Here is a 14,329-nt window from a genome sequence, read left to right as displayed (position 1 = left end):
AAGCCCGTAGAGCTTTGGCCTCGGTGGCAAAATATGAAGAAAACTAAAAAAAAATGTTACGACGAAGAATGTCTCTTTTTTATTAAAACAAATACATATTTATCATATATACGGAACTCATTGTAGGTTCCTATATCTTAGAAAAATAAGGAAGCAAACTTACTTATATCAAGTAATAAGATATCCAAAGAGATATTTAGAAAGAATTGTCTCCATAAAGTACAGTCACAATTATCTTTTGACATTTAAAATCAGGTTGTCAAAATTAAATGCGATCAATACAATGGTCATACAATAGCTTACGCGTGAAAGCGATCACTAACAAGACTATTCGAGATCTTAATCAAACTCCAAACGCGTAGACAAATAGCCGTAGAGAACAATCGTCAACAGTTTAAAAACAATTTTGTTACGTCGCAAGCAATTACTAAGAAGATTTCGACCCGAGATACCGTCTCAGAAACCATCTCTTAATAATAGGCCCACAAACGACGTACAATAATCTACCTCCATCTCTATAAATATAGTGTCTCTCTCTCTAACAGCACATTTAAGCATACACCCGTCCCTTTCACACGTTGACAGCTCTCGTTTAGAACTCACAGTCCCTACGTATCAGCGTTTAAAATCAAACTGTCTAATTATACCCACATCACCAGTGGAACGCATCAAAGGAGGCATTTTTAATTAATTTAATCCCAAAAACTATTATAATGCGGCCAATTTTGTTATCTAATAATTCGTGACGCGCTAACAAGAGTTGTTCAGACGCCATTTTGAATGTATTCCGTTAATTTAATGACACGGTTGCTTGTTTGGGGAAAATAAATGACGGTTAGTGAATTGAGATTAATTGAGCGATGAGTTTTAAATAGCTGTTTTATTTTTATAACATTCCTTACCTTCATTTAAACAAATTATAATGAGTAGGATTCAATTCAATTGTTGCCAGTAGCAAAAATCTCTTGACCATATAATTTTCCAATTACTAGAAGAAATAAATAATAATCGATATACTATTTTTAACTAAATTACATTATTATTTACAGTTTAGTGTCCTGTCACATTTTGTATAGTTTTTACGTTTCGTTTTCACTCTCACTCAACTCGTCCATATCCATATCTATTAGTTCTTCGTCTTCTTCTTCATAGGAATTGTTGAACTGGTTACTGTCGTCTGGTTTCGAACTAGACGAACCAGATTTCGTTCCAGTTTTTGCTTCTTCTTCTTGTTGCATTCTTTTATGTTTCGTTCTTCTGTTTTGGAACCAGACTTTCACCTGTAAAAGAAATGAAAATTAAGAACTTGGAATATAAAACAAAATATAAGTAACGTAACGGTTACGGACAACATATAAATATAATTTAGTAATATACATTTCATTTCATGATATATGGAATTCATACAATTATTTGTGCTTATAATGTATACGAATATACGAATTGAAAACTTATATATATATTGTATATATTAAACAATAAAATGATTTTTATAAATTAAATAATAAATTTACTAAAGGCATTAAGCCATGCCTAAATATATAAATTGAAAAGACTAAAATGCAATGTAAACAACTAAATTTAATTAATACGATATGTATTATTAAATAACAAGGGTAGTTCTACCCCTGACAGAATAAACATTACACACACTCGATTAACTCAACCGTAAAGGGTTAAAGAAATAAAACTATTCAACCCCAATAATATATCATCGCATTGAAAGAAAATTGTCGAAATTTTTCTACTGGCAACACAAAGAGATTTCCCGCGTTACCGGACGCCATCTTGTGAAGCGATCTGTCACGTGTTTAATGGCGGGTGAAATCTATTCACGGAGTTTGAAAACTGTTTTGAGAAAATATGTTAATGGAAGCGAATCCCGGTTTTGGCAATAAACTTTAACAATGTACGGTACATACGTAACAGTCTCTGTTATCGATATTAAATGGAAAATACGTTTCTGTTTCTGGTTTATATGTATATTTATTGTTCTTATATCGCAAACGACTGTAACAATAGTTAAACGGAATTTATCTGTTATTTGCATATAAAACCTTATTCGATGAAAGTTTTAATGCAATTGAGTTTGTAAGTACAAAGATATTCAAACGCTATATATTATGTCAAACGTAATATATATAATAATAGTATCGTAAATAAAGTTAATTTTGTATTTCTAATTTGTAATATATGATTTACATGACGCAATTTTTTTTTTAAAAGTATATCTAAGTATTTATTATAAAGTATTTTTTAATGAAAAAAAGCCACGGCCGACAATTAGTCGTAGTAGTAAATGTTGAGAAAAACTTTCAATTTGTCATTATAATCCGGAAAGCGTGGCTATATATCTACTTTCCCCTAAAATTAGATAACAATGAGCGGCCACGGTACATTAGCACTACATATCGACATCAAATATCAATCAAACACCCTTTGTAGTGACGTAATGGTCCGTGACAGAAAGGGATGGAAGGTGTCCGAAAGGGACAGATAGATTAAATCATTTGAATTTAGGTATTGGTTTAAAATTCAATGTTTTATTCATACCGTATACATGAACGTAGACATGAATCTGTTTTCCTTCCAAAGTAAACAAACAATATTACCAACAAGTTACCACAGATAATTAAGATCTTGAAGACTCAAAGTCAAGTCAATTTAAGATCAAAGTTCATTCATCATAACACTACTGGACTATACGTATTATAAACACAGCCCTTCCCGTAACCGGCTAATCGGTTAACAGTTAAACCGAAGCTTAAAAGAGTAATTTAAACGAACGTTTCGAACTACAACAGATAATAAACGCTTTAAATATATAATCGTCTCGTAAAACATTAAGCAATAAACAAGTAACGACAAACCAAATATTAAGACTCATACGTGAAACGATAATTTCCCACACAATGACTCGCATGTCGAGTTACGAATGAAACTTAGCATTTAACCCGGCGTATTTGAAAAAGCTATTGTAAATTTTATTGCTACTAAACATATGATCTGAGCTAAGTTTCTAAAACCGTTTGTGTTCACTGAATGAAGTTATACAGCCAGACAGGTTGCTTTAAGTTAAATGCGTGAAAATTACTTAAATGTTTATGTTAAATTTTAGAGAATTTGCTAACTTCACGTAGGTATAAATATGTTAATGTTACTTTTTAAATATATTATAATTTATAAGTATATGATAATTATTTGCTTAATCTTATAAATAACTGAAAATTCTCTTAAAATATCAAGTTTGTAGACTTCGTCAATGGCAGTGTATTCGGTTTTAATATTTTTATATTTACCAATGAATAATTTAAAAAACCTGTTATAGCAGAATATTCACTTTTAATAAGGCTTTTGATTTTCGTACTCGATACGTAATTTTAATTGTGTGCGATTATTGAATTTGATTGAAGATAAGGAGTACCTGACTATTGACTGACAGTCCTCAGTAGAATAAACATTCCGAACCAACGTGAGTTTCAAAAATATTTTAATTACGCAGATTATTAAAGTTAATGCAGATGGAGGGCACGGAGCATTATCAAAAAATAATAATTATTATAATGACAATACTTTTGACGTATTCATATAAAGATCCATCGTTTCGCACTGCCAGGAGGATGTACATTATCAACCAAAGCGAATACTAATCGCTTTGGTTGATAATGTACTGTGCGCTTCTTAACCTTTTGTTTAAAATTGTTTAATTAAATATTAATTGATCATATGTATTTGACAGTTATACAGCAATAATTAGTATTGTTGTGTTTTAAAAGGTGAGTAAGCCAGTGTAACTAAAGGCACAACATTTAATTCCCAAGGTTAACCTAAAGGTTAAGAAACACCTAAAACTCGAACCAAGTACGGCATTAAAACTATTTCATTTGAAGGAGCACAGCTGTATAACTCTTTGCCTCTAAGTGTTGTAAATTCGAAATCTCTAAATATATTTAAAAAACGATTAAGAACCCATATATTAGAGGATTTCACTGATCTTGTTTAATATCACTACTGTTGTTATTTGTAATATATTAATTGTAGTTGTAATTTTAAAATTTCCTTTGTAAGCGAACTTTGTTCTTTTTGGAAATAAACTTCTTAAACCCTCAAAAAGGTTGGTAGGGCATTGGTAATGTTTCTTACAGTACCAATGTCTGTAGGTAGTGGCGACCACTTACCATCAGTTAACCTCTTTGCCAGTCCACCAAAAAATGATTTTCAGAAATGTTATACGACTAATTTATAGTTACATAATCCAGAAAGATAATCATCAAATTGATCACCGATTCATCTTACGCTTCCTCACCAACCCCATAATGTAACGAGGGTTGTAACCCCACGGGACATACCATGATAAATGGGGTGTTCGATCGGTACCAATAAATTGGCCTATGGGACCCGAGCCCGTCGGATACGCTTGTAATTTAACGAGTAATGGGGAATTTTATGGGGTTACAGATTTTTTTTTTTCGATATACAATCGACGAGTAAAATTTAGATGTTTTTATTGAATTGGGTTATGGGAAAGATTGATTGAGATTTTATCTTTTTCTCTCTGTATTTATTTAATGGTATAATACCCATAAAGTAAATCTCTATTCAACGTAGAAGCATTATTAGGTACTTGCCTATTGATTGACAAAAATCTACCACGAGTTCGGAAATTAATACTTCTATGAGTGAAACGGAGAGTTTTTATGTTAACAATAAACTGCGTTACGTATAGATACATAATTTATCTGGTTATCATGCTTAGGTACATCCTTTGATTTTTTTTTTTAAAAAGTAAAGAATTAATCTTTAATAAAATTCTAATCAACAATTAAAAACAATACTATAATTTACATAATAAGCTAAAATATAATAATTACACTGATGAACTAATAAATCCAGACCAACCACTGAGTATCCAAAAAAAAGTTAATTTTACAAAAAAAAAAAAAAGCGAACGGAACAACTATTGGGTCCTTGGTCTTGCAATCACTTAGAATAAGGTCTTATATCGAAAACAAATTATGTATCAATTACTATCTATCATCTATAAATACATAACAAGACAATGGCCATTATCCGTTCGAAACTCAAACACAGATAATAAAAAGCAAATGTCAAACTCGCACGGAAATAAATCTTTTATAAGTGACGATTAACAAACAAAATACGAAGTGATTAAACAATTACGAGGCCCCGATGCAAATTTTATGAAATAAATTTCATATACAATAAGGATAATTTAAACGGCGCATCTGCTATTACACGGGCGAGAATAAATCGACCCTTGTTACAACTAACTCGCGGTGTCAAAAGGGGTCCTAAATAACTGGTCCCATAAACGTTGTAAGACTCCGCAAACAACTTCAAATAGAAGGGTACCCGCGTTATAACGATACCCGCACTGAATAAATAAAGGGTGTCATTCAAAACATGCCCCAAAATACGATTAAGTGCTTATATACGCGATTATACTCCCCAGCGGATTAGAGTGAAACGGGGAGAGTGATCGCCGTATGAAAGAACGAGACGGCTACAAGGGGAGATGCGCAATTATGGGGTAGATACGAATTGGGCCAAAATTTAAGCGAAAAGCTATTTATCTCTATATTACTTTATTGTCGATCCATTAGTGTGGAAACAGGACAGATGTATGCGATAGAGTGGGACATCATTATGCGACAAATTGGGGTTGTTAGGCGATTGTAATTTTTACGCCCTATTCGCAATTCGCTACTGTAAGACAAGGAGGTCTGATACGGTTTTATTGTGCGCGAAAGAGACGGCTGTAAAGAGTTTAATGTCACGGTTACGAAAGATCAATTACTTGTTAATAATAAGCGCATTGTCAGATAATTGGTAAGTCAATTTGTAATCAGAAGTTTAGTTGTAACAAATGTTTGCTCTTAAATTTGTGGGCGGCCATTTTGTTAGTTTAGATAATAATTACGTTAGAACGTTAAACTAAGTGCTTTTTTAAATTATTGTTCGTTTATATGTTTTTAAGTAAAAATAATGTATGTTTTAATACTACCGTCATATGACTTTGAGTAGTAGTGTATTTTAAATGTAGAATTATTAGGTTTAAATGTTTAAAAATAACTTATTGTCCAAATCCCTTATAATATCTTTGATGAGATAAAAATGATTACGATCGGTTCAAAATTAGTCATGGTCACGTAACAGACAGACATTTACTCAATAATAATATTAGGAAATTAAAATATTGTTAAATGTCGATTATATTTTTATGTAAGTATTAATTTAAGCCAATATATAATTAGTAAAATGAAATTGTATATTAAACAGTTTTTATGGTCGGTAAAATTATGCGTAATTTACAAATAAGACCTTTTGAACTAACAGCAATAAAATTTTAAACTTACGCAGTTTCGATAGGTATCATTTAAACATTATAATTATAGCCGTCAATGGCGCTTAAAACTTTCTGACGTTTGAATATAGTCACAGAATAGGCTCACTGTTAGTAAACAGTTGCTATGATATTAACGAATTGGCTTGAAATATTGCTATCATTAAAAAATACCTTCTCGAACATAAATCGTTGCCGAAAATTTTAATTTCATCACTCAAAACATTTTAATTTACACCAATCAATTCTACTTAATAAATCATCGCTGACTTTTATTCACGAAACAAAATCTAAATTCATCAAAAGAGTTTTTAATTGTTTTTATTCCTTATGGCATAACAGTTTCAAGTCATCGTCATTCATCGATTTAAAAAAAAAGTAATATCCTGTTTAACCCCGGATACTGCTATTACTGATTGTATTTGGCGTCATTTTATTACTGCTCAATTATTATGCTGAATCTGTCATAAAATCATTACGGTTTATTTATTGATAACTAAAGCTACACGTCCGGCTTCACTTCTCGAAAATTCTCTATCATAATATGCGTGTATATCACATATAAACCTTCCTTTTGAATCGTTCTGTTTATTGATGAAATCCGTTGCGAAGTTTCAAAAATACCAACGGCGGTAAGCGACTTAGCTATCCTTAGCAAGTTATTTCGTTCATTTCAACACATATTTATATTAAAATAAAATGAACAACATTTAGTGTTTTGTGACATTTCGCAGTTCAGCGAAGGCCGAGACGCTTGGAACATATTCCTCCACGGTTGGCTGATACACATGCATCAGAGTTTTATTTGACACAAGCAGGTTACTAAACTTAAGATGTATAAATTCGCCTCTGGAGACAATCATGAGATCAATTAAACACAATATTTTAGATTTCGCCACGTCATTTTCGAAGATACAGATAAAAAAAAGTAAAAATTGCTATAGCCAAAAATTTTTAGCATTAAAAGATTTTAATACTTAAAAGCATTACGATAAACCAATGACAAATTCAACAAATATAATAAATTACTAATAGCATTTGCGATACACTGAATTTCTTTTGTTTTATAAACTGTTACGATACGATCCGCGCAACACGAATTATATATTTAAGTCCTATTTCAGAACCTTTAGGTTCTAACTAATACTACTGAGTCTTAGTAAGGAAACGCATAGAATACGAACAAGACAATCATTAACTTTTACGACGACGAAATGACAGCATTAGAGTTTGCATTTTGCATCTGTGGAACTATTCTCTTTGAATTCTAGTAAAATTACATCGACAATAATAATTATAAAATTTAAAGGACTCGAGCGGCAAAAAAGTTGTAAGCTGTTGTAAAACGTTTCACAAGTGAGATATATTTAAAGAAATAGCTGTATTAACGGCTGCTTCACAGTATATTTATGATAATAGGTATAATGTTTATACAGAAGAATATACAAAAGTATTCCATAAAAGCTGATATACATACTATTGATACAAGAAATAAGAATAAACTTGTAACCCCTACTTTTTTGGGCAAAGGTATACGCATATATAATAACATACCGGGAAATGTAACCAATTTACCATTTACGAAATTTAAAAAGTTTATTAAGACTAAATTAATAAATAGGTAAGTCTTATTATTCATTAAAAGAGTACTTTTTAGAAAAAAAACGCCTGGATTTATGCTCGGGTTCCGTCAAAGGACACTAATTATTGTAAAAAAACAGCATTGTAAATCTGTTTATTTGAAATGATCAAGTATGCGAGTTTCTTGCCGTTTCTTCTCGCTGGAGGCTGCTTTCCGAAACGGTGGTAGTATTTTAATACTGACGATTCAAAAACGCTTCGTTGTGAAGTTTACTTGAATAAAATTTTGATTTGATACGAAGCGACTTACAGAATAGCACTGTGCTCCTAACGCTTTATATAAACTTATTTATACATAGATATAGGTAGGTATGTAAGACGTGCTCATAGCTTTAAACTCTTTGGTTTCCAATCTCCTTTTTCCTTGTACCTAAATCTTTTTGTTTCTTATTTTGAAAGGAAAATATGGCGGCATTCGTGATTCTGATTAAAACTATAAAGCCAACCGCACATAACATTGCCACAGATAATATTCTTCAGAGATAATAAATATTTACATTCATTATTAAATTCCAAATTTAAATTTATTTACATAAGAATTATTTACATTAACGCCTTAATTATACGTAATAAATAAATAATTACAGATTATAAATACATATATGTATATTATTATTATTAATTAACATAAATAAAGACGAAGAGAAACTATTACCAACTTAATAAATATTTATTTACCGGCGAAATTGGACAACATTACAATAAAATCAATATGAATAAATAAATCGTTAATTACGTGTTATCACAAATATAAAAACAAACGAGTATTTTTCATAGTACTAGTTCTTTTCACCGATAAAACATACAAGAATTAATACTATACACGGATGTTGTGAGAAGTCGTTGGTATTCTCATAAAATATAATATAAATACGTGTTATAAATCATGTATGATACGAGTGTCATGATCCCCTGGGCGGAGCCGCGGGGTGCCGTCGTGTTGACACGCGCGCCCTCAGGGAACAGGGGTTGCGCGTTAAACGAAATAACTTCATATCCAATAAAGAAATATATCCGATTGTATATCATGGAAACGTGATAGGCTATGATCGCTTTTTATTAGTGACTTATCGGGACAGCCAGTTATAGAAAATTATTTTAATATTAGTTCAACGACGTGATCATTGCTAGACATGAAAAATTAAACTTAATAAGTACTGAATACTGCACGATCACACGAACAACGACGAGTGCTAAACGATCGAAAAAAATAAGTCGCCTCAAACATTTTTAACTTTTAAAAAAAGGTTTTTTTTTTCTATTAAGCGAAGATCGCAAGACAAGCAACCCGATTTTATTCTTGTTTTATTATATTTGTTTATGTTCTTAAATACCTAAAATAATTTGCAACACAATAATCGAATGATACTTTCAATAAAACATTATACTTAAATTTTAAATGTATCTGTAATAATACTATATGTATCAAAAAATATTTATTATAATTTAGTCTAGATTGTTATAGCTCCTAACTGAAACGTGTGTACTAACGTTAACTCTTGCGTATTCTGATGTACATTTTAATGTACAATCTTTCTCAATAAATGATCTCCCAAACGCAAAAGAGATTTCCTTAAACCCGATAAATTCAGAGAATATTCTTCATCCAAAACATGATTGAATAAGACACTTCCTATTTAATAAAGAAACGTAACAAAATTTAATAAACTCTACCAACCAAGTATCAACAGTTTTGGAGTTATTGAGAAACAAACGTCCAAACAGTCACTTATTTATATTAAAAAGATAAACAGAGATCAATTTGAATATATAAGAGGGAATTTGATACATAGATTATAGAGACGCGTATAAGATGATCCCCTGGGCGGGGCCAAAGGGTGCCGACGATTAACAACGCTTCCCTAAGCCAAATAGGGGGAGCGACGAGATAGGCATTACTTTGTACCTATCTATATCGTAAATAAAATATTTGACATTGAGTCAAATTTGATGTGATGTTACACACGCAAAAATATTTTAAATTTTTTATGTCATTGTTACTTGGTCACTATTGCCCAGAGACATCGGCTCAGAAGTTTCAGCCCTTCCTTATATCGCCAATACCCCACCAACATTGGGAACTAAGATGTCATGTCCCTTGTGCCTGTAATACACCGGGTTACTCGGGTTTTCATAACGGAACACAACAAAATTAAATATTGCTGCTTGCTTGCTTGGTAAAATATGTGATGAGTGAGTGAGAAATCCAGACGGACTAGCACAACCTACCACCAACTTTTTTCATATTATGTAATTAATATAAAAGTATTCCATAACCTCGTACAGACTTTATTGTACTTAAATTCTTCGGAGAAGAAATAGCAAATACTTCATATGCTTGTTTAAAATATTATTGCTAGAAGACTTTATCATGTGCAGATAATAATGTCTTCTGGCATTCATATTTAAAAGTGAAGACCTGGGTCGATTCTAGTGTAACTACGTTAATTATTTATCGAAGATGTTATCAAAATCAAATTATACTTTATTCAAGTAGGCTTTTACAAGCACTTTTGAATCGTCATTTAACAAACTGCTTAAAGTAAAGCAACCACCGGTTCGGAATGTACATTCTACCGAGAAGAACCGGCAAGAAATTCAGCAGTGTGTTATGTCTCCTGCCTGGAAGTCAACAAGCCACTCATAAGAGGGATAATATTAATTATAGACTCGTCAAATTGTGCAATCAGAATCCCTTCCTACACGTGGATTGCAATTCTAAAATGACGTATAATGAAGCATTTTATTGCAATGTAAAACAAAAATGGCTGCCAAAATCTAAATAAAATTCCTATTTTAAATTTTCATAGAACGTTACTGACAGATATATGTGTTAGGTTATTTTTTTCAGCTGCGATATAAATGTATTGTAATGAACTTCGACATAGTTAGTTAATCATTATTACCGTTATAATGATGACTTTATTCGTGTATTTTTTTTTTAATAAGTAATAATTATTGATGCAAACGTCAACAATAATTTGTAGGCGAAGTTGTAATTATTAGCTCTTAAAATTAACTACCCGTCACTCCCAGAGGGCTGAGTTTTAATTTTATACACGACTTAACATTGTTAGAAATATATTAAAGTCTTATTAAGCCTTAACAATTTGTTTATTCTAAACGAAAAATGATCGATTTTTTTTTAAAGTTTTTCACTATCCAATGTTGCCATTAATTTGAAAATTAAAAAATAAATAAGACATCATCACCAGCTGAACTGAATGTGCAAACTCCTTGGTTAAAATAATTACACTATATTTTTATTACTATAAATGAAAATTTAACAAATATAGCCGAGTGTCATTAATAAAAACGTACATTTATCGCATTCATAATAATTAAAGTTGTTTTTGCTTCACAATGTTGCCTGACATTAAATTCTTCGATGATCAAAACTGGTCGAGCCTCGTAATTTTATATTATTAAGTAAATTGTACACCTGCCTCATACGGTCTGCAGCGATTATAATAAAATGTTTATGTAGATAATTTGATTATTGGGAATTGTGAAAACGTTGAAATAAATCAACATAGGATTCTTTATTTTTGATTTTCGAATCGTTCGATTCTGTTCCGAACTTTGACACTTCTGAATGTTGACAGTTCTTTTTTTTTAAGTTTTTTTTTTTTTTATTTCATGTTTTATGCTCGAATTATTCGAACCATATTTAAAATAAAATATGAAAAGAAATACCTAAAGTTATTAATGTAATAAATAAATATGAATGTATAACATACGTATAAGATCTAGATCTCTCGACTTCACGCATGAAAAACTTTCAATTGGTACAAAAAAATGAGTAAAACCTCATCAAAATGTAATAAATATAACAGCAATTCAAGGCTCATTACCTCGCAATTTTCGATGTTAATTGTAAAGAAGAACAACGCAGACTTTATAAAAAAACACACAGAAAAAGTAACTGTCATGAATGACTGAGCTTGCACTATAAGTAGATACATGTTTTAAAAATAATTCATATCATATTCACATTTATGTTAATGTAATAAAAGCCAATTTGGCGTGTATGTTTTTTAAACGTGTTGTTGCGTGTACTTTACTTCGATTAAACGCTGAATTCTCAATGCATTCGCGTAAGGAAAGAGCAAGTTCTTGCAACATCAAAATAAAAAATACCCTATCCTTACTGTACTTCAAATTATACTTCTTTAAAAAAAATAAACGTCAAATAATAAGGATGTCAATGAGCTGTCAAAATTATTAAAAAAAAAAAACTATTTAAATAAAAATTATAACGTTCCATTTAACACATCAATAAATAATAATGTCATCTCCACACATGGTCATTAGAATTAATGCAGCTAATAAATTCACGATAACATTATAACCGATGTTTGTCTATTTATAATGTCCCATTCTGTTGTAAATACATCACTATCGAATGACAACACTTACAATGTTAAACGCACACCACTAAATAGCTGTAATAAATATACTTACGACATCTTTATAAAATAATCTTGTAACATTATAATATAATGCTTTAAATAACAAATATTGCTTGTATGTTACGTTTAATATGACATATACGAATAAAATATATCTCATAGTTGTTTAATTATACAATTGAAGATAACGTTGATACTAATAATATTGTTCATTGTTTTTTTTTTTTTTAATTTTATTTGATAGCTAAGGTCTAATTATATTCAGCAGAATAATAGCGCCAAAATCTTTATCATAATGACGTATTAATCGGTTATAAGATTATGTATTTTTAAAATCATGTATTGAACTTCATTGTTAAGTGTTTTATTTAAACTATTTCCAACGATCCGCTTTACTGATTGCAATTAGTGATGAGATGGATTTATAAATATAGAAAACGATTTTCATTTGTCAAAGTGTTCTATGAATCAAAATTATAACAGTCCGTTAACTTCCCACACCTGGGCAAAACCTTCCTTTCCCGTTTGAGGAGAAGGATTGGTGCTTCACACGCTGTTCCAATGTCGTTTGGTGGATTAACGTGGATTAACAAAAAATATATGATATTAGTAATCGTAAAAGTAATCGATCGAATCTTATGCATTTAAAACATAACCCTATTTTAAAGATTTAATTTTGACGGTGTTAACAATAGCAATACAATTTCTAATTAAAAAATTCTAAATATAATTTCGTGAATAAATTTCAATCTGAGTAAGAGATAGTTGTCATTTTTAAATTCTTATGTCCAACAACCAATTATACTTAAAATTATACATAATTAAAACATTTGCCAACATTAAAAATAATATAAGACCAAAATTAAAAAAATAAAATCTTTAAATCACATATAATTTAAGCTGTTGACGTGCTAATGACAGAGTTAGTGGCCTGTCAAGCAACAAGGGAATGACGATTCTTAAAAAAAAATTGAATTATTTTATTCCTTTAAAAATGTCAATAATATTAAAAAAAAGTTGCGCAAACGAATTAAATTTTAAGACATGTTTATCAAAATAAAATTCATTTCACTCTGTCATTTATGTTGTGTGACAACACTACGGATAGAAACAGAAATGTCATTAAAAAAAAAAAAAAGATATTATACTATACAGACACGATTTCTCGGTTATCTCTTGATCATATTGAAAATTATAAGCAATTTGACAAAGAAATCCTCTGTGTAACTGAAATGGTGGTAGTTTTTACTTTAAACATCACTAAGGATTACATTGAATACGTGAATTGGAATTCATAAAATAACTTAATAAATTGACGCATTATTTCTAAGATAAGATAAACTTAAATTAGAAATATCCATACATTAATTATTGTACAATCTTGCACTGATTAATTAAATCGGAACGAGGAAATGACAGGATGTCTAAGCAGAACGGTAATGACAGAAATGACGTTGCAAGACGGAACTATTTATAATTTAATATTTATTAAAACTTTATTCAAAATATTTTTTAGGAATTTCGAAACCTATCACAGGTTTTGTTTTGATTTAATTTAATTGTAAATTGCAAGTCACTCATCTACATTTGGCGTAAATTTGATGAAACCTCTTTTAAATAAAATTTCTAATATCAAATAGTAGACATTAGTTCAGTTGGAATTGGAGTTTGTCGAGAACAATTCAAATTTTGTTTGCGCTTTTCATTTTTTTCGTATATATTCTTAACGCCACTCTCTAACCGGCCAATAACTATTTACAAAAGAAATTCATTGTTAATTCGTAGTAATTTAGTAAATTGCAATTAAGAATCCTCTTTAATTTTCTGCACATCTACGACTGGAGCTCTTCAATGAGACCAAAACCGATTTATGTAGAGCTATCGTCCCATATTTAATCACTCGGACAAATAT

At 30.3% G+C, this 14,329-nt stretch overlaps 1 protein-coding gene across 1 annotated transcript in view; it reads right to left on the bottom strand.

The window, feature by feature from the left end:
• Positions 1–226: 226 nt before the first annotated feature.
• Positions 227–14,329, bottom strand: part of LOC125073101 (homeotic protein empty spiracles-like) — a 29,730-nt gene continuing 15,627 nt past the window's right edge. The window contains exon 3 of the mRNA XM_047683798.1: positions 227–1,280. Within this exon, the coding sequence (XP_047539754.1) occupies positions 1,080–1,280 (201 nt within the window). The 3' untranslated portion in view covers positions 227–1,079. The remainder of the gene's footprint in view (positions 1,281–14,329) is intronic.

This window comes from Vanessa atalanta, chromosome 23, assembly GCF_905147765.1.
Source record: "Vanessa atalanta chromosome 23, ilVanAtal1.2, whole genome shotgun sequence".
NCBI lineage: Eukaryota > Metazoa > Arthropoda > Insecta > Lepidoptera > Nymphalidae > Vanessa > Vanessa atalanta.
This window is presented reverse-complemented; position numbering and strand designations above follow the sequence as displayed.